General features: G+C 43.5%; 1 protein-coding gene across 1 annotated transcript; it reads left to right on the plus strand.

Moving 5' to 3' along the window:
* Window positions 1-10: 10 nt before the first annotated feature.
* Window positions 11-27,755, plus strand: LOC126456555 (uncharacterized). Its single transcript, XM_050092302.1, has 3 exons — window positions 11-61; window positions 18,110-18,274; window positions 25,909-27,755. Exons 1-3 carry the CDS (start codon window positions 13-15, stop codon window positions 26,265-26,267), a joined length of 573 nt encoding a protein of 190 aa, XP_049948259.1. The 5' UTR covers window positions 11-12; the 3' UTR covers window positions 26,268-27,755.

Consider the following 27,755-nt stretch of genomic DNA (forward strand, 5'->3'; position numbering starts at 1 on the left):
TCTCCAGCCGCAATGATGAAGAGTTTGGTGGTCACCCTGCTGTTGGCTGCTTCAGGATCCGGTAAGAGAGACACGAGGCTAGCAATGAAACTACGGTGATCTTTCAAGTTACAGGAAGGTCGGTAGTGTAGGACACAAAAGGTTCTTCGAAACTATTTTCTGAAAGTTGTATTGGACCGTCCTTCACATTAAACAGTAAGATACGTTGCTTAACAGAATCAGAAAACTCGAAATCAGAGGAATATACGTTCGTTGATTTGAAAATGCCAACAACCTTGCCGCAGTGGGAACACCGGTCCGTCGGGGCTGATTAGCACTTGGATGGCCGCCCATCTGGTCTGCTGGGCGCTGTTGGCAAAGCGGGGCGCATTCAACCCTTGTGAGGCAAATTGAGGAGGTCCTTGGTTGAGAAGTATCGGCTCCGGTCACGAAAACTGACAACAGCTGGGAGAGCGGTGTGCTGACCTCACACCCCTCCACATCCACAACCAATTACGCCTATAGACTGAGGATGACACGGCGGTCGGTCGGTACCGTACGGTCTCCCGAGACCTGTTCGGACGGAGTTTAAGTTAGTTCCTCCTGCCTCGCTTTGCGTTTTGGTCGTTTTAATTTTTGGAGGGTTGTATTGAATATGAGATCGAAAGGTGTAAAAGAAGTCATTGTTGTGGCAATAAATGTGTATAATGGACCGTAAACGGTTATAAACTCGAACTTGTTCGTCAACGCACTTATTATGTCAAAGAATTTATCAACTTGTTCCTTGCTGAAACCTTCTACTGCTCGCTGCAAACCCGTGCAAACTCGTGGACTGAGCTGTCCTTAGCATTAAGTCTTCACATTTTTCATAAAGCCATAGTGAAAGTCTTTCCCTGTGTTCAGTTTTGTCTTACAGAAGCGATGCTTTATTTCCAGTTGCTCTGCAATTTTGTACACTAGGTTTAAGAGCTCATCTTTAAGGCGCAAGCTGGTTATCTTAATTCTTAACATGATCTTGCTACATGATTTCATTACAGAATATTCTTGGAAAACACTTATTAATACCTGAAACTTATTTCATGACCACCACTGTATCTGTCACCTAATGTACCGGGTGATCAAAAAGTCAGCATAAATTTGAAAACTGAATAAATCATGGAATAATGTAGATAGAGAGCTACAAATTGACACACATGCTTGGAATGACATGGAGTTATATTAGAAAAAAAAAAAAAAACAAATTCAAAAAATGTCCGACAGATGGCGCTTCATCTGCTCAGAATAGCAATAATCAGCATAAGAAAGTAACACAAAGCAAAGATGATGTTCTTTACAGGAAATGCTCAATATGCCCACCATCGTTTCTCAACAATAGCTGTAGTCGGGGAATAATGTTGTGAACAGCACTGTAAAGCACACGCAGAGTTATGGTGAGACATTGGCGTCGGATGTTGTCTTTCAGCATCCCTAGAGATGTCGGTCGATTACGATAAATTTGCGACTTCAGGTAACCCCAAAGCCAATAATCGCACGGAATGAGGTCTGGGGACCTGGGAGGCCAAGCATGACGAAAGTGATTGCTGAGCACACGATCATCACCAAACGACACGCATCTGTCGGACATTTTGTGAACTTTTTTTTTGTTTTTGGTTCTAATAAAACCCCATGTCATTCCAGGCATGTGTGTTAATTTTTACCTCTCTATCTACATTAATCCGTGGTTTATTAAGTTTTCAAATTTATACTGACTTTTTGATCACCCGGTACTTATTGCGGATTAAAATTTATCGCAATGCCTCTCGCAATGTCATTTCAATAAGTCGATCTTTTTCTACGGCTTCCTTTCTGTCATTTTCATCTCATTTGGGTTCTGACTTATCCAATTTTGTCTGTTAAAGAATAGTAAAAATTAAAATTTATGCTATATGTTTCGTCCAGTACAGCCTGAATCTCCTTCGTCCGCTACAAACCGAACGTACCGCTGTGGAAGATTCCCAATCCCATTGTTGTTACTCGGGTTACAGAGTGTCACAGTCTACAATATAGAGAATAATTTCAGTTATATCTAAAGTGTAAAATTATTGACTTGGAAACTACACACAGCACACCTCTAAGTAAAACTCGTGGATTGGAAAACTCACTAGAAACAAATAACTTGCTGCTCCGAAAAGCACTATTGCATTTTTTCAAAATCGTGCGATTGGTCTTATTTCTCCATAGCTGAAACTGCAGTGTCGCGACGTGTGGTTTCTCTAGTGATATCATTTGGAAACAGCTCGTGTCCGATACAATGCGCTGCCGAGTACTACCCGATCTTCATCTATTTTCTGAGGAGAACATTTAAATCCCCCGCAGTGGTATGTCTAGTGGATGCATGGGAAGACACAGAATGTAATTAATCTGGTTTTAGTCATAGTGTGACACTAACTACACTCCTGGAAATGGAAAAAAGAACACATTGACACCGGTGTGTCAGACCCACCATACTTGCTCCGGACACTGCGAGAGGGCTGTACAAGCAATGATCACACGCACGGCACAGCGGACACACCAGGAACCGCGGTGTTGGCCGTCGAATGGCGCTAGCTGCACAGCATTTGTGCACCGCCGCCGTCAGTGTCAGCCAGTTTGCCGTGGCATACGGAGCTCCATCGCAGTCTTTAACACTGGTAGCATGCCGCGACAGCGTGGACGTGAACCGTATGTGCAGTTGACGGACTTTGAGCGAGGGCGTATAGTGGGCATGCGGGAGGCCGGGTGGACGTACCGCCGAATTGCTCAATACGTGGGGCGTGAGGTCTCCACAGTACATCGATGTTGTCGCCAGTGGTCGGCGGAAGGTGCACGTGCCCGTCGACCTGGGACAGGACCGCAGCGACGCACGGATGCACGCCAAGACCGTAGGATCCTACGCAGTGCCGTAGGGGACCGCACCGCCACTTCCCAGCAAATTAGGGACACTGTTGCTCCTGGGGTATCGGCGAGGACCATTCGCAACCGTCTCCATGAAGCTGGGCTACGGTCCCGCACACCGTTAGGCCGTCTTCCGCTCACGCCCCAACATCGTGCAGCCCGCCTCCAGTGGTGTCGCGACAGGCGTGAATGGAGGGACGAATGGAGACGTGTCGTCTTCAGCGACGAGAGTCGCTTCTGCCTTGGTGCCAATGATGGTCGTATGCGTGTTTGGCGCCGTGCAGGTGAGCGCCACAATCAGGACTGCATACGACCAAGGCACACAGGGCCAACACCCGGCATCATGGTGTGGGGTGCGATCTCTTACACTGGCCGTACACCACTGGTGATCGTCGAGGGGACACTGAATAGTGCACGGTACATCCAAACCGTCATCGAACCCATCGTTCTACCATTCCTAGACCGGCAAGGGAACTTGCTGTTCCAACAGGACAATGCACGTCCGCATGTATCCCGTGCCACCCAACGTGCTCTAGAAGGTGTAAGTCAACTACCCTGGCCAGCAAAATCTCCGGATATGTCCCCCATTGAGCATGTTTGGGACCGGATGAAGCGTCGTCTCACGCGGTCTGCACGTCCAGCACGAACGCTGGTCCAACTGAGGCGCCAGGTGGAAATGGCATGGCAAGCCGTTCCACAGGACTACATCCAGCACCTCTACGATCGTCTCCATGGGAGAATAGCAGCCTGCATTGCTGCGAAAGGTGGATATACAATGCACTAGTGCCGACATTGTGCATGCTCTGTTGCCTGTGTCTATGTGCCTGTGGTTCTGTCAGTGTGATCATGTGATGTATCTGACCCCAGGAATGTGTCAATAAAGTTTCCCCTTCCTGGGACAATGAATTCACGGTGTTCTTATTTCAATTTCCAGGAGTGTATATCTGTCACGGCTGCCATTTAGCCAGACAAAAGTAAGCAAGGGCTGTATGTCCTACGTTACAATAAATATACAACAATTTCAATGAGAAGGCTGTTCTGTTTATTTATTAATATTTTGTCAAATCGTGGTTCTACTTTGAGACACAAATAACCAAATAATTTTCTAATTGAAGCTTTTTTCTCTTCCTAGTTTTTATGTTGACCATTGAAGAGAATACTCACATTGGTAGGAAGTGGCGAATGGCACTAATAATTATCATACTTCCGTTTGCTATTTGTAGATATTCCAGTTGTTGATATTCTTCTTTTCTCTTCCTCCAGAAGACGTCAATCCTTTTCGAACTAAATTCCATTTTTAACATTCCATGAGCAACAAAATCAATGAAAGTCTATTTCATTCTCGTGCTCAGGTCAGCCAGTTGTACTAACATATCAAAAATTAGGTTCAGTATCCATCTATGACCGTTGTCAACTTCAGAGTTCAGTTCTGGAAGGTAACTTAATAGCTTATCTTCCAAATTACTCAAGCTCTGTATCATGCAAGGAATGTGTGTACTTACACCACCGACTGGTCTATTGCAGCTTTTTCGACAATATTCTGAATGGAAGATAAAAACTCAAAACGCATCTATTGTAAAAACGTTGAAAACGTCGTGAGAAATCCTTTCACTTAATTATTGGCCTTTATAACGTTTCTTTCTTTCCCTTGAAGGTTCTTGCTTAAAATATTTAGATCGTTAAAACGATCGGCGAGAAATATTAATCATAATAGCCAAATAGGGTAACAAAAATAATTCGCCTATGCAGGTTTAGAATCTCGCAATAACATTAACAGTTCAGCTTTTAGTTCCATAACTCATGTCAGTACCTGTCCTTTGGAAAACCACTTGACCTTTGCGTGCTAAAGGAGATCATCTTCCGAAGTACGTCATTTAAGTCAGAATGTAAAACCGTGGCCGCCAGAGCTTGTCGATGAAGGAAGCAGTGCTTCAATGAAACATCTTGCTTTACTGGTTTTAATTTCGTAACGAAACTACTTTCATTGCCAGCACCATCAATACAAATAGCGACACATTTTCTCTAATCAATCTCTTAGCTGCGAGTGCTTTCTAAAAGCATGTCGTCCAAACACTGGCCAGTAGTGTTCGCAAGAAGTGCTTTACAAAATAAATGTCTTCTGTGACACTTTCATCTGCTTCTGAGAGCAAAGATACCGTAAATTACGTACAATCTGAAACATCAGTAGGTTCTTCAAACTGCAGAGCAAAAGGTGAGCTCTTGTTTAATTTTTCGACTAGTAGTTCTCGAATATCATCAGCCATATCGTTTATTCTGCGTTCAGTTGTAACTAGAAAGTGGTGAGATTTATAGCTTGTTTGTCTCCTGCTTACCCAACGAAATTTCAACCATATCAAGGGCTGCTGGCAAAACAAGATTGGCGGCATCTTTGTACAGCTTCCCTGCGTTAGCGGTTCGATAACCATGCAATAAAGCTTTCTCACTGCTGCTGGATATGTGAAATCAAGTAAAGATAATGTTAGTTCAGAAAAATAAATAAGTGATCAATAACGTAATTTTATTTTAAATCAACAAATAACATTACTATTTGTTTATCTGAAATCGTTGTAGTTTACTGCTGGTTTAGGGTTTACAGTTAAGGGTTTTCAGTTTCATTTCGAAGAAATCCAACGGTTTATCAGCTTCCTTGCAATGTTTGGTTGAAAGGTAACAACGCATTGGGTCACTATAGAACTTTTCGGAATCTAGGAATGTAGAAGTTGCCTGTTGCCCATGATCCATGGGTCTCAGGATATCGTGTGAGAAAACGGGAGCCGAGTCTCACAGGAGGGATGCTTTCTAAATCTGTGCTAATTTGTTGACGGAGCTTTTTCTCTCCCAAGGAAATTCATTATTCTCGAACTCAGAATATTCTCAAGAGCTCTGCAGCAAAATGACGTCAGAGATACTGGTCAGTTAATTTTGCGGGTCTGTTGTTTCGCTCTTCTTAAGAAGGGGAATTATCAACGCGTTTTACCAGTCGCTTCGGACATTGCGCTGGCCGAGAGATTCGTGATGAAAATAAGCTAAGTTAGAGACCGAAGAGTGCTATCTGTGAAACCAAATCGGGATTCTATCCGGACCTGGCGACTTTTGTGTGTTTGAAAGTCCTTCAGTTGTTTCTCAACGCCAGGGATGTCTGATTATAGGTCCTGCGTATGGAAGTTTGTGCGATGGTCAAACGATGGTATATCTGTATCATCTTCGTGTGTGAATGATATTTTATACGTGAAATTTCCTCTTGATCCCTTCTGTTGCCGCACCAGACTGGTCGACGAGTGTTGAATAGAAGCCTTCAACCCACATAGCTGTTTTACGTAGGACAAGAATTTTTGTCGCGTTCCTGGTCTTTCGTTAACAATTCCGAAATTTGTTACTAAACCATGGTGAATGTTTTCCGTTCTTAATATACTTAGTCGGCAAGTACTCCTCAAGAGCGTCATTTACAATCAATTTATACTTTGTTCATAGTTTGTCTCGTCCATCATATTGGAAAAAAATGTTCAAATGTGTGTGAAATCTTATGGGACTTAACTGCTAAGGTCATCAGTCCCTAAGCTTACACACTACTTAGACTAAATTATCCTAAGGACAAACACACACACCCATGTCCGAGGGGTACTCGAAACTCCGCCGGGTTCAGCCCACCATATTGGAGATAAATGATTTCCATTCCTTGTCTACGGGGGACGTGCGCTCAAAGTTGTTCTCAGAAACACTAGTGCCTGCGCTAGCATCGCACTCTGTCACAGATCGCAGCCTATCTTCCATTGGGAGAGGGGGCAAGCCTCCGAAGTTCACGTTCTCTGACGCGCCGTGAAGGTCCAAGACATCGTCGCCCAGCCGCGGCTTCACCGTCCTTTAACCTCTTTCCATAGATGTTCACGACAGTTGCAAGTGAAGAGCCGACAGGCTTCTTCTTCTCCGAGATGTTCGTTCCAGGTAGTGGGCAACACCGATCGGCGATTTGTCAGAGTCATTTGACAGTAGTTTCCCCATTTTCAGCTCGTATAGTCCGTAGAATGATCCCCCGTTGTCCTCTGCTCCGCTTACACACTTACTGCGTCAAGTATTCACAGTGGTATCAGTTGACATTCAGTATTGTTGTGGGTGATGGTCATGTTGTTTGGCTCACCACTCTATCCAAGTGGAAGGAATATGGTGTTTGTCTTAGACGCTATCGTAATATTAAGAGGAAGGCTTTACCTACTGCTCGATGTTGCATCCCCTGCTGTGGATTGTTGAACCATGAATTCCTGTTGTGCCAGCCTCTTCATCCCAGAGTAACACTTACACACTACGTCCGCAACTGTCTGCTCGATATATTCTAATCTCTGTGTCCCTCTACAGTTTTTAACTCTGTACAGCTCCCTCTAGGACTGAAGTTATTCTCTGGCGTCTTAACATCTTCGTTATTTTATTTACACGTCTACGTCCGTAGGACCAAATTGAGGAACAAATCTCAAAGGGCATGGAACGTGTCAGTACATGAAATTACAACATAAAAGTAAAAACAGATAAAAAAATATGTTTATGAACCCAAAAAATTAAAACCATAACTTTAAGTAAGCGCAATCAATAATATAACATAAGAATCAGCTTACTTTTTCAATGATCTCCTCAACAGAATAGAAGGAGTGACCCATGAGGAAACTCTTCAGTTTCGCTTTGAAAGCGCTTGGATTACTGCTAAGATTTTTGAATTCTTGTGGTAGCCTATTGACAATCGATGCAGCAGTATTGTGCACAACTTCCTGCACAAGAGTTAAGGAAGGGCGATCCAAATGCAGATTGGATTTCTGCCGAGTGTTATCTGAGTGACAGCTGCTAACTCTTGGGAATAAGCTAATATTGTTAACAAGAAACGACAGTAAAGAATATATGAGGGTTGGAACTTTAATAGTGGCAACTATTAATTTGCAGCTCGTACAAAATAGCTACGTGTTTCAAAGTTTTACTGACCTTCGAAGTAGTCACCAACATTGTGTATAACCCGTTGCCAGCGATATGGAAGTCGTAGGATACTCTTAGAAGTGCCAGTTGCGTTGACACTTCGAGCGGCGCGGTTTATTACCCGACGAATTTGTAGCAGTTCTGAAGTGATTGCCGTGAAGTGTTTTCTTCAGTTTAGAAATCGAGTTGAACTCACGAGGGCTTAAGTCAGGGGAGTGCAGTATGTGGTATAGCACTTAGCAGCCCCATCAGTCAAACAAATCACTGTACGTGCTTGAGCATTGTCCTGCAAAATGATAATCAGGTCCTGTAGAAAGTGCCATCACATCTGTCTCTAAGCTGGTCGTAGGTTATGTTCCAAAAACGAAGAGCATAGAGGCAGAAGTGGTGACACTTTCTGCAGGACGTGACCATCATTCTGCAGTACAATACTCAACCACGTACACTGCAAGCTGTTAATGATTTGTTTGTCTGATGGGGCTGGTAAGTGTTATACCACCTACTGCACTCCCCTGACTTGCCCTAGTAAGTTCACCTCGATTTCTAAACTGAAGAAAACACTTCACGATTCACCTCAGAACTGCTACAAATTCGTCGAGTAATAGACCGCGCCGCTCGAACTGTCAACACAACTGGCACTGCTAAGAGTATCCTACGACTTCCACATCGCTGGCAACGGGTTATACACAATGCTGGTGACTGCTTTGAAGGTCAGTAAAACTTTGAAACGCCTATCTATTTTGTGCGACCTGTAAATAAATAGTTGCCACTGTTAAAGTTCCAACCCTCGTATATATTGAGAGGGCAATGACAAAATACCCAGACTAATGAACAGGGGTTGACAACAGGTTCGTGAACTTACAGTACGTATTGCCCCAACAGCCCGCTTCTGAGCCAAAAATATCGTTTTAGATTGGGAAGAGTTACCCCAAAATATAATACCACACGACATAAGCGAATGAAAATAAGCAAAGTAGACTACTTTTCGTGTCGAACGATTGATTACTTCAGATACCGTTCGAACAGTAAAAATTGCAGCATTAAGTCTTCGCACAAAATCCTGAACATGGGCTTTCCACGACAGTTAACTAATCTGCTTTTTATGTCCTCCTTGCTTTTTTCGTCTAGTTTTTGCTTCCAAGGTAGCTTCGTCCACTTTGTGGTCCCTGATTTTGATGCCAAATTTATCGCTAATATCTTTCTGCTGTTTGTCATTATTTTCGGCTTACATTGGTTTACTCTCAATCCACATCATGTACTCACTGGACTGTACCTTCCATTCAATACGTCCCGTAATTCTGATTCACTTTTTATGAGGATAACAATGTCATCAGCGGATCTTTTTTAATCCCATTCTCGAAACATTTTTTTTTTTTTTTTATTTCCATCATTGCTTCTACGATGAATAGTGTGAATTGTGGGGTAGATAGACTAAATCCCTGTTTCACTTCATTTTTTAATACGATCACTTCGTTGTTGGCTTTCCATTAATATTTATATAGGTCATTTTTCAGAAGATTAGTTTTCTTCTGACTGGTTTGATGCAGCCCACCACGAATTCCTCTCCTGTGCCAACCTCTTCACCTCAGAGTAGCACTTTCAACCTACGTCCTCAATTATTTACTGGATGTTTTCCAATCTCTGTCTTCGTCTACGGTTTTTGTCCTTTATAGCTCCCTGTAGTACCATGGAAGTTAATCCATGATGTCTTAACAGATGTCCTACCATTCCGTCCTCTCTTTTTGTCAGTTTCTTCCGTAAATTCCTTTCCTCACCGATTCCAGTGAGAGACTTCTTATTCCTTATCTTATCAGGCTACCTAGTTTTCAACTTTCTTCTGTAGCAGTACATCTCAAATGCTTCAATTCTCTTCTTTTCTGGTTTTCCCACAGTCCATGTTTCACTATTATACAATGCTATGCGCTGAATGTACATTCTCCGAAATTTCTTCATCAAATTAAGGCCTATGTTTGACACTGGTATCTCTTGGTTGGGAATGCCCTTTTCGCCAGTGCTACTCCGCTTTTGATGTCCTCCTTGCTCCGACCGTCATGGATTATTTTGCTGATTACGTAGCAAAATTCCTTAATTTCATCTACTTCGTGATCACCAGTCCTAATGTTAAGCTTCTCGCTGTTATCATTTCTGCTACTTCTCATTACTTTCATCTCTCTTCGATGTACTATTACTCCATATTCTGTACTCATTAGACTGTTAGTTCCATTCAGGGGATACTGTAATTCTTCATTTTCACTTAGGCTAGCAATGTTATCAGCGTACCTTTACAGAAGCTCGAAATTTAGCGCGGACTTCAATTGATGCTTATAAGAGTTTCCACAACGAAACTTTGTCTCGAAACCTGGCAGAAAATCCAAAGATATTCTGATAGTATGTGCAGTATGTTAGCGGCAAGAAACAATCAATGGCTTCTCTGCTCGTTAGCAATGGAGATACTATCGAAGACAGTGTGGCCAAAGCAGAGTTACTAAACACAGCCTTCCGAAATGGCTTCACAAAAGAAGAAAAAGCAAATATTCAAGAATTCGAATCGAGAACATCTGCCAACATGAGTAATGTAGTATTAAATATCTTCGGAGTAGTGAAGCAACTTAAATCACTTAATAAAAGCAAGTCCTCAGGTCCAGACTGTATACCAATTGGGTTCCTTTCGGAGTATGCTGATGCATTATCTCCATACTTAACAATCATATGCAACCGTTCGCTCGACGATGTATCTGTACCCAAAGACTGGAAGCTTGCACAGGTCACACCAATATTCAAGAAAGGTAGTAGGAGTAATCCACTAGATTACAGGTCCACATCATTAACGTCGATATGCAGCAGGATTCTGGAAGATACAGGGTGTCCGAAAAGTCTTTCCCTGATTACATAAAATGATAACTAAGGCTAGAAGTAAGATACAAATATGAAACTGGTGTCAAATTGTTTACAAACTATCAAAGCTTTTCTTTCACACATCAGTAAACTTCCATATGAGCACCCTTGGTAGCACGTAGCACATCTAGGCGATATTCAATTTCCGTCCACACATTAGCCAACATCACTGGAGGTATCGATTCAACGACTGTGGTTATCCATTGCCCCAGGGTTTCAAGATCTGGTACACGTGTTCGGTAGACCTCTTCCTTGACATAACCCCATAAGAAGAAGTCTAATGGGGTTATGTCAGGAGAGCGTGGAGGCCAAACCGTTGGCCCGCATCTCGTGGTCGTGCGGTAGCGTTCTCGCTTCCCACGCCCGGGTTCCCGTGTTCGATTCCCGGCGGGGTCAGGGATTTTCTCTGCCTCGTGATGGCTGGGTGTTGTGTGCTGTCCTTAGGTTAGTTAGGTTTAAGTAGTTCTAAGTTCTAGGGGACTTATGACCACAGCAGTTGAGTCCCATAGTGCTCAGAGCCATTTGAACCATTTTTTTGAGCCAAACCGTTGGCCCATCACGACCAAACCACCGCCCAGGAAAGGTCACATCGAGATAGGCGCGGACGTCCAAATCCCAATGAGGCGGTGCACCGTCTTGCTGAAACAAGACATCGGGGTGATACTGAAGCAGCTGAGGAACAGCATACAGTTGCAATAGCGCGCACCAAACATTCACCTTTGGACTGCCTCTGGTGCACTCCATGACTTGGCCAGGGGGTTGTGAACCCCAAATGCTCACATTATGGCGATTCACTACTCCACTGACAAAAAATGTCGCTTCGTCGGAAAAGGCAATTCAAAAATGGTTCAAATGGCTCTGAGCACTATGCGACTTAACTTCTGAGGTCGTCAGTCGCCTAGAACTTAGAACTAATTAAACCTAACTAACCTAAGGACATCACACACATCCACGCCCGAGGCAGGATTCGAACCTGCGACCGTAGCGGTCACTCGGCTCCAGACTGTAGCGCACAGAACCGCACAGCCACTCCGGCCGGCAAAAGGCAATTCGTCTGAGATAACCATCATTGTCCTCAATATGTGATAGCATTTCGACCGCAAAGTCATATCGACGTGTACTGTCATTGGGCAACAAGGCCTGAACGATTTGCACTTTGTATGCACGAAACAATAAACGTTTGTGTAAAATGTCATGGAGAGAGCTTTTTGGCATCTGTAATTCACGTGAGGCCCTGTGCACCGATTTCTTCGAACTTCGCCGAAATACTGCCTTACAGCTTCCACCCTGTCTGCTGAGGTTCTTGGTCGACCAGACCTCGGAGGGTCAGCAACCGATCCTGTGTTCTTGAACTTCTCATACCAGGCTTTAATCCTCTTGACATCAGGTGGATTCCTTCCAAATGTTGTTTGGAAGTGTCTCTGAACTGTGGTTGATGATCGTGTCTCATGGTACCACAGGACACACTGTGCCTTCTCCTGATTGGTTAACATGGCTTCTTGGACACTGCACCTCATCCACTTCTTACGTACTGCGAACCTAAAACAGATATAAAACTCTGATAGTCGTAAACAATTCGACATAAGTTTCATATTTGTATCTTACTTCTAGCCTGAGTTATCAATTTATGTAATCAGGAAAAGTCTTTTCGGACACCCTGTATAATGTGTTCGAACATTATGAATTTCCTCGAAGAAAACGGTCTATTGACACACAGTCAACATGGGTTTAGAAAACATCGTTCCTGTGAAACACAAGTAGCTCTTTATTCACATGAAGTGTTGAGTGCTATTGACAAGGGATTTCAGATCGATCCGTATTTCTGAATTTCCAGAGGGCTTTTGACACTGTACCACGCAAGCGGCTCGTAGTGAAATTGCGTGCTTATGGAATATTGTTTAAGTTATGTGACTGGATTTGTGATTTCCTGTCAGAGAGGTCACAGTTCATAGTAACTGAGGGAAAGTCATCGAGTAAAACAGGAGTGATTTCTGATGTGCACCAAGGAAGTGTTATAGAACCTTTACTGTTCCTTATATATATATATAAACGATTTGGGAGACAATGTGAGCAGCCGTCTTCGGTTGTTTGCAGATGACGCTGTCGTTTATCGACTGATAAAGTCATCAGAAGATCAAAACAAACTGCAAAACGTTTTAGAAAAGATATCTGAATGGTGCGAAAAGTGGCAGTTGACCACAAATAACGAAAGGTGTGAGGTCATTCACATGAGTGCTAAAAGGAACTCGTTAAACTTCGGTTACACAATAAATCAGTCTAATCTAAAAGCCGTAAATTCAAGTAAATATCTAGGTATTAAAATTACGAAAAAATTAAATTGGAAGGAACACATAGAAAGTGTTGTGGGGAAGGCTAACCAAAGACTTCGTTTTTTTGGCAGGACACTTGGATAATGTAACAGACCTACTAAGGAGACTGCCTACACTACGCTTGTTGGTCGTCTTTTAGAATACTGCTGCGCAGTGTGGGATCTTTACCAGATAGGACTGACAGAGTACATCGAAAAAGTTCAAAGAAAGGCAGCGCGCTTTGTATTATCGCGAAATATGGGAGAGAGTGTCACAGAAATGATACAGGATTTGGGCTGGACATCATTAAAAGAAAGGCGTTTTTCGTTACGACGGAATCTTCTCAGGGAATTCCAGTCACCAACTTTCTCCTCCGAATGCGAAAATATTTTGTTGACACCGACCTACATAGGGAGGAACGATCAACACGATAAAATAAGGGAAATCAGAGCTCGTACGGAAAGATATAAGTGTTCATTCTTTCTGCGTGCTGTACGGGATTGGTATAATAGAGAATTGTGAAGGTGGTTCGATGAACCCTCTGCCAGTGTCAGTGTGTGGGTGGTATGTTGACGATTTGCGCAACGGATTGATCTGACAAGTACCCTTTGACTCCTGGAAGAAGCAATTTCCACCCCACACTACTGCAGAAGCCAGACAGACGCTCATAACATACCAAAAAGATATGCCTGAAAAACTTTCAGCAATAAATATGTTCTGGAGTCGTCCGCTGTAAGGAAAAGGCACAAAAATATTCTATTTTCTTACGTAACTAGTGGGATACTTGGGTACCGGAGTATTGCTAGTTAGTGTAAGAAAAACATTAAACAGACGGAAAATATTATTTATCTTAAAATTTAAGAAAATAAAGTGAAATTTTTATTTATAAACTGATACACAAACTTTTCGGAATAGGAGGTTACCTCTTTTGGATAGGAATCCTGTTAATGACATTTATATACAAAGTGTGGGAGATCTCTTTTATCCCTATTCTTTAAGAATATTATTTACTCGGCAGAATGGCTGAAAGCCGCGCCTACTCAACTTGAATAATTATCCGATTGAATTTTTCTAAGTACGGTCGAGGCTGTCGCGTTTGTAATGTAATGGAGTGACATGAATGAAGTACGTTATTTCTAATGGAGGACAGATGGGGCTCGCCTACGCTGTAGCGCACAATACCATGAGCTGCGACGACTGCTGCCTGCGTCGTTCGCCGCTGAAAAATAACAAAGCTATCTCTTTCTATCTGGATTGACCTTTGCCAATCGAACTCTCACTACACCTTGATGAAGTCAAGGACTCCTATCTGCCCCTAGTCTAACTATTGGCGTGGTACACTGGTCATATAACCATTCCATCGAGATGCCACTCAATGTTTGTTCGCAGGCAATAACTGTGTTCACACCGCACATTAAGTGTCACGGCCAACACACTGAACAAACGCATAATTGCTAGCGACTCAATATAGAGTATTACTCCGATTCGCTAGCGACAGAGGTGCTCTCTCAGTGCAGTACTGAGTAGAGACTTTGTTCCTCGCTCTCTGCGTACATGCATGAGCGCACTCGCTCCCGCTACATGTTCCCGCTACAAGAGTGTCACCAGAACGACTTCCCTCCACGCAAAAAGCAAAAGGGTATATCATCCGCTGTCTTTCTCTCACTCCTCCGGCTCATAGCTTTAGAAATAGTTCACCAATCAGCGTTACTCTTACAAACGGGAGAATGGCTAAGCCGACCAATCCGGAAATATATAGCATCTGCGTTAGGCGTTTACTGTCCACTTGTGAGAACTCTGAAACTGCACAGTAGGTCCGTCAAAAAAATGCGTATCCTGGGGCACTCCCAAAGAGTACGGCGGGTTTTGCTTTTAAGGTGAACATGCAGGCCATTATCCCTTTTCTCTGTCAAAAACTGTTTTGGTCCATGGTCGGTCAGCCAGCCAGCACAGCTGCATGCTAACTCACCCTCCTACAGACTTTTCAGCAGACTGGTTGCCTCTGCTGAACAAAAACTCCTGTGGCCGTCGTGTCTTGAATGTTTGTGTATGTCAGCCTCGACTTCTTAGTTTCGGTACGCACTTGCGTTTTATTTATTAGATTTGCATATCGATTAAATGGAAATATGTATAATTGACTCTACCCTATCGAGTTTGGGGTCGAATGAAACGTCTTGAAACGCAAAATACGATGGTGAGGTCGGAATATGTAAGAAATGAAGGCCAGGAGACGACGCCACCTTACACCAGGCACTTAAATGTTATTTGCAGAGTATCCATGTAGATGTAACCGTATCTTATCGCTCATGTCCTTTCGCCTTGAATTTTAATTCCACTCCTACATCTATATGTGATTACTCTGCTGTTCACAATAAAGTGCCGGGCAGAGGGTTCAATGGCCGGCGGTGTGGCCGTGCGGTTAAAGGCGCTTCAGTCTGGAACCGCGTGACCACTACGGTCGCAGGTTCGAATCCTGCCTCGGGCATGGATGTGTGTGATGTCCTTAGGTTAGTTAGGTTTAAGTAGTTCTAAGTTCTAGGGGACTGATGACCACAGATGTTAAGTCCCATAGTGCTCAGAGCCATTTGAACCATTTGAACCAGAGGGTTCAATGAACCACCTTCAAGCTGTCTCTCTACCGTTCAACTCGCGAATGGCGCACAGGAAAAACGAGGACTTAAATTTTTCCGCAAAAGCTGCTTCGATGTACGGATTAAAGAGTAGGGGCGAAATATTACATCCCTGTCTTGCTCTCCTGTTAAACACAGCACTTCGTTCTTCTTCTCCAATACTTATTTTTCCCACTTGGTTCTTGTACATATTGTATATTACCAGTAGCTTACCCCTATTTTTCTGAGAATTTCGAACATTTTGCACCATTTTACACTGTCGAAAGCTTTTTACAGGTCGACAAATCCTCTGAATGTGTATTGATTTTGCTTTAGTCTTGCTTCCAGTATCAACCGCAACGTCAGAGTTGCCTCTCTGGTGCTTTGACCTTTCCTAATGGCAAACCCGATCGTCATCTAACACATCCCCATTTTTCTTTTCCATTTTTCTTTACATTATTCTTGTCAGCAACTTGGATGCAAGAGCTGTGAAACTGGCAGTCCTCGGAATTGTTTGTATGGTATTTGGTGATATATATCACCAGTCTCAAACATTCTACACATCAACGTGAATGAGCTTTCTGTTGCCACCTCCCCAATGGTTTTAGAAATTCTGATGGAATATTAACAATTCCTTCTGTCGATCGTAAGTCCTCCAAAGCTCTTTTAAATTCTGATTATAATGCTGGATCCCGTATCTCTTCTACATCGACTCCTGTTTCTTCTCCTATCACGTCGTCAGACGAGTCTTCGAGGGGTATTCAGCGTACTCCTTAGACCTATCTACTCACTCTCTCTCTCTCTCACCTCTCTATCTCTCTCTCTCTCTCTCTCTCTCTCTCTCTCTCTCTCTCTCTCTCACACACACACACACACACACACACACACACACACACACACACACACACATCACACATACATACACCTCTTCATTTGACAGTGGAATTACCAGTGCGCTCTTAATGTTACCATCTTTGATTTTCATTTCACTGAAGGGTATTTTGACTTTTCTTTATGCTAAGTCAGTGGTTCCGACAATCATTTCATTTTTGATTTCTCCACATTTTTCCAGCAGCCATTTCGCATTAGCTTCCCTGCTCTTCCTGTTTATTTCATTTCTAAGTGACTTGCATTTTTGTATTCCTGAATGTCCATGAACATTTTTTTTGCTTCCTTCTTCCATCGATCAACTGAAGTATTACTTGTGTTACCCATGATTTCTTCGCAGCTACCTTCTTTGTACCTATGTTTTTCTCTCCAACGTTTGTGATTTCCGTTTTTAGAGATGTCCATTCCTCGTCAACTAAGCTAATTCTTATCGCAGTATCTACTCCCACATTCCATTTCTTTGGCATTGATTCTTCCTGACCAGTCTCCTACACTTCAGGCTGCACTTCGTCACTACTAACTCGTGATCTGAGTCTATATCTGCTTCTGGGTACGCCACAAAATCAAATATCTGATTTTGAAATCTCGGCCTAACCATGATGTAATCTAATTGAAATCTTCCCGTAACACACGGCCTTCTCCAAGTGTACCTCCTCCCCTTGTAATTCTTGAACAGAGTATTAGCCGTTACTAGCTGAAATTTATTACAGGTCTCAACCTGTCTTTCTCCTCTCATTCCTTGTCCCAAGTCAATATTCTCCTGTAGCCGTTTCTCCTACTCCCTTCCCCTGCAACTCCATTTCAATCCCCACAACTATTAGATTTTTGTCTCCCTTTATTTACTGAATTGCCCATTCAGCATCCTCAAATATTTTATCTCTTCATTTTCGGTTTGCAGGTCGGCACATATAACTAAACTATTGTTGACGCCGATATTCATAACGAATTCTGCTGCTGTTGATATTACCCTATACCCATCCGATCAGAAATCTTGTCTTCTTTCCAATTCACATCACTGTCCTCTACTAAATGTAGATTGAGTCTTAGCATTTACCTTTCCAGATTTTCTAGTTTCCCTACCACGTTCAAACTTCTGACATTTCACACCCCGACTGGTAGAACATTATCCTTTAGTTGTATATTCAATCTTTTTCTCATGGCCACCTCCGCCTTGGCACTCCCCTCCCGGAGATCCGAATGGGGGACATTCCGGAACCTTTTGCCGATGGAGAGATCATCATTCCACTTTTTCGTTACAGGCTACGTGTCCTGTGGATACACAGTATTTGTCTTTAATGTAATTGTTTCCATTGCCTTCTGCATCTTCATGCCGTTGATCATTGCTCATTTTTCAGCCTTTAGGGGCAGTTTTCCACCCCCAAGAGCAAGAGGGTGGATACTGATAAGTGTTTGAGATTGTCAGGGGGTTCTTGGGACTGATAGTTGATATAGAGATAAAATGATATAGCACAGAAACGATACACAGTTTTCGTAAATCTTGTTTCTACTTGAAACTTTGACTTTTAGGGTAGTTTAGATTCAAATGTTCTCTTGCTGTTGCAGTGGCGCAGTATCCGCGGTACGAAGAGGTTGTGCGTAACCCCAAGGACCCCGACCTACTCTACGGCTCCAAGTCAGGACCTCACAACGAGACGTGGTATTTCAAGAATTCTGGATTCAACTTGACGTCCATCGTTATTCCGTCGCAAGTCAACGTCTGCAGCCCAGGTAGACACTGTTAAAACAGCTACTGATTTAAAAGTACCTTGAAGTATTCAGTCGTTATGAACGCGGCGAATAAGTGCCAGACTATACATCCAAACGTTTGGAGTTTGATACCTGGTAAGTCTTACGATTTTTGTCTCTCACTTATCGAGAGTGTTAAGAATGATCGCTTGAACGCCTCTGTATGCACTGTAATTAGTTAAATCATGTCGTTGTAATTCCCAATGGAGCGAAAAGTAGTACACTACTGGCCATTAAAATTGCTACACCACGTAGAGGACGCGCTACAGACGCGAAATTTAACCGAAAAGAAGAAGATGCTGTGATATGCAAATGATTAGGTTTTCAGAGCATTCACACAAGGTTGGCGCCGGTGGCGACACCTACAACGTGCTGACATGAATAAAGTTTCCAACCGATTTCTCATACACAAACAGCAGTTGACCGGCGTTGCCTGGTGAAACGTTGTGCTGCCTCGTATAAGGAGGAGAAAAGCGTACTATCATGTTTCCGACTTTGATAAAGGTCGGATTGTAGCCTATCGCGATTGCGGTTTATCGTATGGCGACATTGCTGCTCGCGTTGGTCGAGATCCAATTAGCAGAATACGGAATCGGTGGGTTCAGGAGGGTAATACGGAACGCCAGGCTGGATCCCAACGGCATCTTATCCACATGGCTATAACGGATCGTGCAGCCACGTCTCGATCCCTGAGTCAACAGATGGGGACGTTTGCAAGACAACAACCATCTGCACGAACAGTTCGACGACGTTTGCAGCAGCATGGACTATCAGCTCGGAGACCATGGCTGCGGTTACCCTCGACGCTCACCACAGACAGGAGCGCCTGCGATGGTGTACTCAACGACGAACCTGGGTGCACGTATGGCAAAACTTCATTTTTTCGGATGAATCCAGGTTCTGCTTACAGCATCATGATGGTCGCATCCGTGTTTGGCGACATCGCGGTGAACACACATTGGAAGCGTGTAATCGTCAACGCCATACTGGTGTATCACCCAGCCTGATGGTATGGGGTGCCATTGGTTAGACGTCTCGGTCACCTCTTGTTCACTTTGGCGGCACTTAGAACAGTGGACGTTACATTTCAGATGTGTTACGACCCGTGGCTCTACCCTACATTCGATCCCTGTGAAACACTACATTTCAGCAGGATAATGCACGACCGCATGTTGCAGGTCCTGTACGGGTGTTTCTGGATACAGAAAATGTTCGACTGCTGCCCTGGCCAGCACATTCTCCGGATCTCTCACGCAATAGAAAACGTCAGGTCAATGGTGGCCGAGCAACTTCGCTCGTCACAATACGCCAGTCACTACTCTTGATGAACTGTGGTATTGTGTTGAAGCTGCATGGACAGCTGTACCTGTACACGCCATCCAAGCTCTGTTTGACTCAATGCCCAGCCGTATCTAGGCCGTTATTACGGCCAGAGGTGGTTGTTCTGGGTACTGATTTCTCAGAATCTATGCACCCAAATTGCGTGAAAATGTCAGTTCTAGTATAATATATTTGTCCAATGAATACCCGTTTATCATCTGCATTTCTTGGTGGTGTAGCAGTTTTAATGGCCAGTGGTGTATGTTCCTAGATTCGTCGTTTAAAGCTAGTTCATGAAGGTTTGCAGGTAGGCTTTCATGGGGCAGATTGCAGCTAGTTTGGATCCTTTTGCAGTTCAGGTCTTTCGGCACTTATGCGATGCTCTTTTGATTTGTAAAACCTATGCCCATTCGTGTTGCTCATCTTTGATACGTTCAGTATCCCCCGTTAGTTGTATCTGGCACGTATCTCACACATTTGAGTATTATTGTATAATGACTCTCACAAGTATTTCGTAAACAATCTCCTTCGTGGATTGATTGTACTTCTCTAGTTTTCTACTTATGAACCGAAGTCTGCTGCACACTTTGCTTACAAGCGATGCCATGTTATCATTCCATTTCATGTTCTTACAGACTGTTACACTCAAGTACTTGTATGAATTGAAATATTCCAGTTGCGGACTGGGTGTTGTTTCTCAGTTTTGTGAAATAAACATTTTTCTGGCAATTGTGAGTTGTACCACCTCTCATAGTCCACATTAAACGGTAGTTTTTCGTATAACTTGCTGCGTATGCGAGATATATGGTCTGAGGAAGGCAAGGGCTTTCCACCTTTCCTAGTAAAGCACTACGGTATTCAAACAAAATTTCGAGTTCATGACGGCTTTGCCTTTACTCGCTGATTTATTGGACCCAGAAGCAACACTCGATGTTTACGTGTTATCTTCAAAATTCCAAATTTGCGTGATCTCTCTCCCATAATTTTTATTTATTTTTATTGTAGCTGGCAACGTAGCTCTTCTTATTCATACATTTAGTTTCATCATATTCGGCGGACAGGCATTTACGATAATCTCTGTGATTCTCTTACTCTAAAATATACACTCAGCAACTCTCACTTATGTTCGATGTGGGACTCGAACCGCGACCTCTACTTAACGGAGCGGCTATGCTACCCAAGATCACTGAGTCTCTTTGGAATTTATTTCGATTTACGTTGGTACGAAATACACTGATAAGCCAAAACATTATGACTGACCACTGCCCACGGCAACGTTGGATGCCGCCTGGCAGCATTGCGAGCACGAGACGCGGCAATAAAACTATGTAAGTGAAGCAGACACGGACGGTGGATCATCCTAGCGAAGATGTGGGCTACAGATGGGAAAAATGCATTGAGATAAGCGACTTCGACAGCGGTCAGATTATTACTATGCAGGGCCTGTGAACGAGTAGCTCGAAAACGACTGTCGTGAGCATCTATGGAAAGAGGTAGAAGGACAGTGAACCTACCTTTAGGCGCTAAGTGGTTGGACGTCCGCGACTCTTCACAGAACGTGGTGTTCAGAGGCTTGCCTGCTCTGTAAATTTGGATAGACGGTGATCTGTAGCATCTCTGCCGAAAGAACACAATGCTGGTGCACGCACAAGTGTTTCGGAACACACCGTTCATCGTAAATTGTTAAACATGGAGCTCCGCAGCAGACCACCTCTACATGCCCACATGTCGACCCAACGACATTGCCAATTATGATAGCAGTAGGCACGGTACTATTGGGACTCGACCATAGATCTTTGGAAACGTGTCAGCTCTTGGGGGGAATGAGATCCTTGCTACATTACGCAGATGATCGTCTCCACAAACCCTGCCATCGAGGTGAACGCCTGCTCGGACCATTCAGTGTGTCACGGACGCATGCTGGTGACAGTAGTATTATACTAAAGGAGACATTCTCCTGCGCTTGCATAGGACCTGTAGTAGTAATCGAAGACATGCTGACAGCTGCGAACCACCTGCACCCCTTCATGCGTGATGTCTTTCCCGACGGCGATGCCGGCCTCGGTGGCCGAGCGGTTCTAGGCGCTTCAGTCCGGAACCGCGCGACTGCTACGGTCGCCGGTTTGAATCCTGCCTCGGGGCCGGCCGGTGTGGCCAAGCGGTTCTAGGCGCTGCAGTCTGGAACCGCCACACCGCTGCGGTATCAGGTTCGAATCCTGCCCCGGGCAGGGATACGTGTGGTGTCCTTAGATTAGTTAGGTTTAAGTAGTTCTAAGTTCTAGGGGACTGACGACCTCAGAAGTTAAGTCCCATAGTGCTTAGAGCCATTTGAACCAAGCCTGCCTCGGGCATGGATGTGTATGATGTCCTTAGGTTAGTTAGGTTTAACTAATTCTAGGTTCTAGAGGACTGATGACCTCAGATGTTAAGTCCCATAGTGCTTAGAGCCATTTGAACCAAGCCTGCCTCGGGCATGGAGGTGTATGATGTCCTTAGGTTAGTTAGGTTTAACTAGTTCTAGGTTCCAGGGGACTGATGACCTCCCATAGTGCTCAGAGCCATTTGAGCCGACGGCGATGTCATCTTTCAGCAGTGTAACTGTCTGTGTCTCGAAACCAGAACCGTACCACAGTGAGTTGAGGAGCATTATGGTGAACTCGTGTCGATGTCTCCATGACCAAATTCGCCTGATGTAAATCCTGTGGAACCCATCTGGGTGGCTATCGGGCGCCATCACCGCGTACGCAAATCAGCGGCCCGTTATTTACGTGAATTAGATCACTTGTGCGCAGGTGTCTTATGCCATATACCTCCAAAAACGTACCAACGAACTGTTGGATCCCTGATATGCAGAATCAGTGATGTGTTTCGTTCCGAAGACGGACAAACAAGCTATTGAGGAGGTGGTCATAATGTTATGGCTCATCAGTGTATAGAAAGTGTATTACATTTTTGACTGTAACATTCATTTCTCTTTCTAATTACGGAAGTCCTACACGTGTATGTTGTATCTGTTCATCAACAAGTCGACTACCAATATTCTAACCACTATCATGCAACAATAATTCCAAAATAGACTGTTCACTGAGTAAAAATTTACAACATTAACAATTTATGCTGAACCTTTACCAAAGTCATATAAAACTTACGGGAAGATATAACCGCCTTTTGACTATACGATAATTCTTTAATACAGGATCTAGGTCGTGTAATATAGCATATCATACAGTCAAAATGCGGTTGTATCTTTTCGTGAACTTTACTACTGCGACGAAATCCAACAATAGTGACAGCTATAACTAATTCTGAGCGTTTGAATGAGTGATATCTGGAAAATCTGGTCTGTTTGACCATGTCATGCTTCATATGCCGAGTTAGCACGATTGCAACGAAAGGAGTTACGTGATTACGATACAGCCGTCGGCACACGGACCATGCTGTCGAACGTCAACGCCGAGCGTGCCAAGTTCAGCGTGCTGGTGAACGCTCAGAAACCATGCAACTTGTGCATACGATACGTGTCGCCAATATTGTGTACGCGATTCGTATTGGACACCGGCTGCAGTTGTCTGCTGCATCTGGCTCGCATATCATACTGTTTGCCAAATGGATGGGCTTAAAATTCCTTCTTTAGCCCTATTAAAACACACCTTTGCTCTATTGTTCGTACGCTAGTTATGTTGCTCTGCTGTAGTATAAGTAATAAATATTTCAAGATCCGTGGACATGTTGTAAGGCAAAAAGGAAACTACGCTGTCCAGACAATAAAGACATCGGATTATAACAGATCCATTACAAATTCCATGCAAATTCTTAGTTGATCACTGTTCCTGTTCAGCAGCAAAATCTTTACAATATGTAAAATAAGAAATTTAACGCCAGAAAAAGCAGAATATCTTACTGCAAGTAGTGCTAGCTGTCTTATAGATTAAGCCAAACGAACAAACTCACTCCTCAGAAACAGTGCACTTACATTTACATAACAGAGGCAGGCACCTATTTATGAACTGATTATGTTTCTGCACGCATGTTGACCGTTAAGTGAAAGCAATCGGTTACTGCGTTGTTCGTGGTCTCGGCACACTCTTGACACGGTGGATCCTAGAATATTGAATTCCCACACGATTTCCGAAATGGAACGTCCCATGCGTGTAACCCCTACTACCATTCCTCATTCAAAGTCTGTTCGTTCCCGTCGTGCGTCCATAATCACGTCAGAAACTTTTCACATTAATCATCTGAATACAAACGACAGCTCCGGCAGTGCACAGTCCTTTTCCCCCTGTACACCATACTGACCCCATCTGTATATGGGCATATCGTCGTTCCATGACTTTTGTCACCTCAGTCACCTCAGTGTCTTTGTTCTTCTTTGGTACAATGGAACTGATGATGGTCTGATCCTAGACCGAAATAAACTGTCTCTGATAAAATACACTAATACTAATGCAGCTGTGCATAACATAACGCAGTTATTACCATCCATGTTAACATGTGTCCAAAAGCATGGTTGAGTTTAGTACATAACAAGGTAACTGATAAATAGATTTTATCATCGACGAACTCACATATTTACGTCGCAGGCAGACAATCTGAAGAATATTGTTAATATATGCTACTGAGGAATCGTCGCAGCAATTTATCTTGTTAGAATAGATGCCGTTCAGATGTCTAGACTTGTATTTTGTAAGGTCGCTGATGACCAAGTTCTTCACCCCTTAGATCCAAAATCATCGTCATCAACAAAGATGTCCACTCTTGTCTTTTGATTCCATGTGGGGATTTTATCACGTTATCACGATATATAAATACACTACTGGCCATTAAAATTGCTACACCAAGAAGAAATGCAGGTGATAAACGGGTATTCATTGCACAAATATATTATACTAGAACTGACATGTGATTACATTTTCACGCAATTTGGGTGCATAGATCCTGAGATATCAGTACCCAGAACAACCACCTCTGGCCGTAATAACGGCTTTGATACGCCTGGGCATTGAGTCAAACAGAACTTGGATGGCGTGTACAGTTACAGCTGCCCATGCAGCTTCAACACGAAACCACAGTTCATCAAGGATAAAGACTGGCGTATTGTGACGAGCCAGTTGCTTGGCGACCATTCACCAGACGTTTTCAGTTGGTGAGAGATCTGGAGAATGCGCTGGCCAGGGCAGCAATCGAACATTTTCTGTATCCAGAAACACCCGTACAGGACCTGCAACATGCGGTCGTGCATTATCCTGCTGAAATGTAGGGTTTCGCAGGGATCGAATCAAGGGTAGACCCACGGGTCGTAACACATCTGAAATGTAACGTACACTGTTCAAAGTGCCGTCAATGCGAACAAGAGGTGACCGAGACGTGTAACCAATGGCACCCAATACCATCACGTCGGGTGATACGCCAGTATGGCGATGATCAATACACGGTTCGAATGTGCGTTCACCGCGATGTCGCCAAACACGGATGCAACCATCATGATGCTGTAAACAGAACCTGCATTCATCTGTAAAAAATGACGTTTTGCCATTCGTGCACCCAGGTTCGTCGTTGAGTACACCATCGCAGGCGCTCTTGTCTGTGATGCAGCGTCAATGGTAACCGCAGCCATGGTATCAGAGCTGATAGTCCATGCTGCTGCAAACGTCGTGGAACTGTTCGTGCAGATAGTTGTTGTCCTGCAAACGTCCCCATCTGTGGACTCAGGGATCGAAACGTGGCTGCACGATCCGTTACAGCCATGCGTATAAGATGCCTGTCATCTCGACTTCTAGTGATACGAGGCCGTTTGGATCCAGCACGGCGTTAGGTATTGCCCTCCTGCACCCACCGATTCCATATTATGGTAACAGTCATTGGAGCTCGACCAACGCGAGGAGCAATATCGCGATACGATAAACCACAATCGCGATAGGCTACAATCCCACCTTTACCAAAGTCGGAAACGTGATGGTACGCATTTCTCCTCCTTACACGAGGGATCACAACAATGTTTCACCAGGCAACGCCGGTCAACTGCAGTTTGTGTATGAGAAATCGGTTGGAAACTTTCCTCATGTCAGGACGTTGTAGGTGTCGCCACCGGTGCCAACCTTGTGTGAATGCTCTGAAAAGCAAATCATTTGCATATCACAGCATCTTCTTCCTGTCGGTTAAATTTCGCGTCTGTAGCAAGCCATCTTCGTGGTGCAGCAGTTTCAATGGCCAGAAGTGTAAATGAAATCGCTTAGAACTGATCCTGATACAAAGTACCTGTGGCTCACAGATTTCTTTGTTGTTTCTCTTTACAGGCACAACGACCAATGTAACGTACGAGGAAGCGATTGATCTTTTCCTGTACGAGACGGATCTCGACAGCACTGCGTCCAAGGTGCGGACGTACTTGAAAGCGTCCGGCACCTTCAGTGGCATTGTCAGCTACGGGCAGGAGTTGGACATCCCGCTATGGAATGCAACGATCAACGGCGCACCGCTTATCCACGCTTACCTCTCTGACGTCATCGGTTACACGTACACTCTCAAAATCGTGTTCAAGACGTCCGGCATCTACCCGTGGTACACAACAAGGATCCTCTCCACCTTTTCCCCCATCCATACATTGACGAACGGAGTTGGAATTGCTATCGGACTGTCGTACATTATTCCTTAAGAGTTTATGCCACATAAGCCCACCACCGTTGTTAGAAAGGAGACTCTTCTCTCGTGCTGGCTTGTAGACTTCGTCTTTTGTGCTGTTGCTGTGGTTCATGCTTCAGACAATGTGGCAGATGACTAGCTGCTCATAGAAAACGGCCGTAAAACGTTTGTTGTCTAGGTTTGCATCTCAGCTAAAATTTATCAGAAATATTTGCTAAGACAATGACACTAAGATGCGGACACAAAAAAGCAAACATTTTTCGACCGTTTTCTGTGAGCAGTGAGTCAGCTGACCGTATAGTTTCAAGTGGGAACCTCAAAGTGAATTCATTTTGAATATGAAGCTATGTTGTTAGATTCATCTGTAGTTATATTACGTATTGCACTAAAAATTTGTTTCGCAAAATTCTAATTTTATGGTAGAAGATTCATATAGACAGCAAATTGCTCCGATGTGAAGAAAAGCACACAACCAGTTGCAACAAAGGTGTTCGCTGTATATGATAGTACATAGACTTCACTATACTTCTACAATGCAGCCTAAACAACAACAAACTACCCGTGATAGCTGCTGTCATTGCTGAGATATTTGCGGCAGGTTGGAGCCATATTCAGTACACCGTCGTCACAAAAATTTGCCTGTTTTAAGTACAAGCAGAGCGTGACAACTGTTTATTTACAATGGCTTTAGACTTACGTCAAACCTTCCATCTAATTAAATCTGTAGTGGGTGGTAAAATAATAGGAAAATTCATATAAAAATTACGACTGAAGCGAATAATCTGTAATTGGTACTTCGCAACATGTTGAGGTAAACTGTGATACGCAATCATCAGAAAGGATTTAGACGATATTTACAGCTGAGGTGCTGAACGGAAGTTCTCTTTATGTTTCTACTAATGCTAGATAGCCGTAAACAAGTAAAAATTCGATAGCATACCGACTTTGGAATGATCTGTATGGCAATATCAGAGAAATTAATTACAGCTACAGCTTCAAAAGACAGCTAATGACCTAACCATTACAACTAAGTACCCTGCTTTCCCAAAGTTCCTAGCTGGGGCAGCCTACCTGAACATCCTGTTCTTAGAGCTCATTACGTCCTGCTGTTTCAGTTTTGTATTCTTACTGATAGTTGCTGTTGTACATTCTTTTCTAACCACTAATATTATTACTTCTTTTTTTTTACTGTTGGTAGTAGTATTGGTATAAATTTTATTAATTTCAAGACTGTACAGAGAACTCAAAATGGCCTTAGATACACGGAGAACAACCTTCCACCTCTGTGATTACCGTTATTATTAATAATATTATTATTTATAATATTTTAATTATTATCATCATTGAACTATCAAAAAATGTACTATATGTGAAATCCTGGTCTGATGAATAGAAAAATGTTACGAAATTAGCGTTTCGATACTGTTATATTCCTTAAATGCATGAAACTACATGAAACTGAAGGGACACATGAAGTCAGGGAAGAGCAGTGGAACATATT

The sequence above is a fragment of the Schistocerca serialis genome, chromosome 2 (genome assembly GCF_023864345.2).
Source record: "Schistocerca serialis cubense isolate TAMUIC-IGC-003099 chromosome 2, iqSchSeri2.2, whole genome shotgun sequence".
Classification (NCBI taxonomy): domain Eukaryota; kingdom Metazoa; phylum Arthropoda; class Insecta; order Orthoptera; family Acrididae; genus Schistocerca; species Schistocerca serialis.

What these genes read in the sequence shown, in the direction of transcription:
- LOC126456555 (XM_050092302.1), top strand. Translation starts at nt 13, where the DNA reads ATGATGAAGAGTTTGGTGGTCACCCTGCTGTTGGCTGCTTCAGGATCC. An exon ending in GTTGGCTGCTTCAGGATCCG is followed by an intron (nt 62 to 18,109) that starts GTAAGAGAGACA and finishes TTGCTGTTGCAG; the next exon opens with TGGCGCAGTATCCGCGGTAC. An exon ending in AGTCAACGTCTGCAGCCCAG is followed by an intron (nt 18,275 to 25,908) that starts GTAGACACTGTT and finishes TTCTCTTTACAG; the next exon opens with GCACAACGACCAATGTAACG.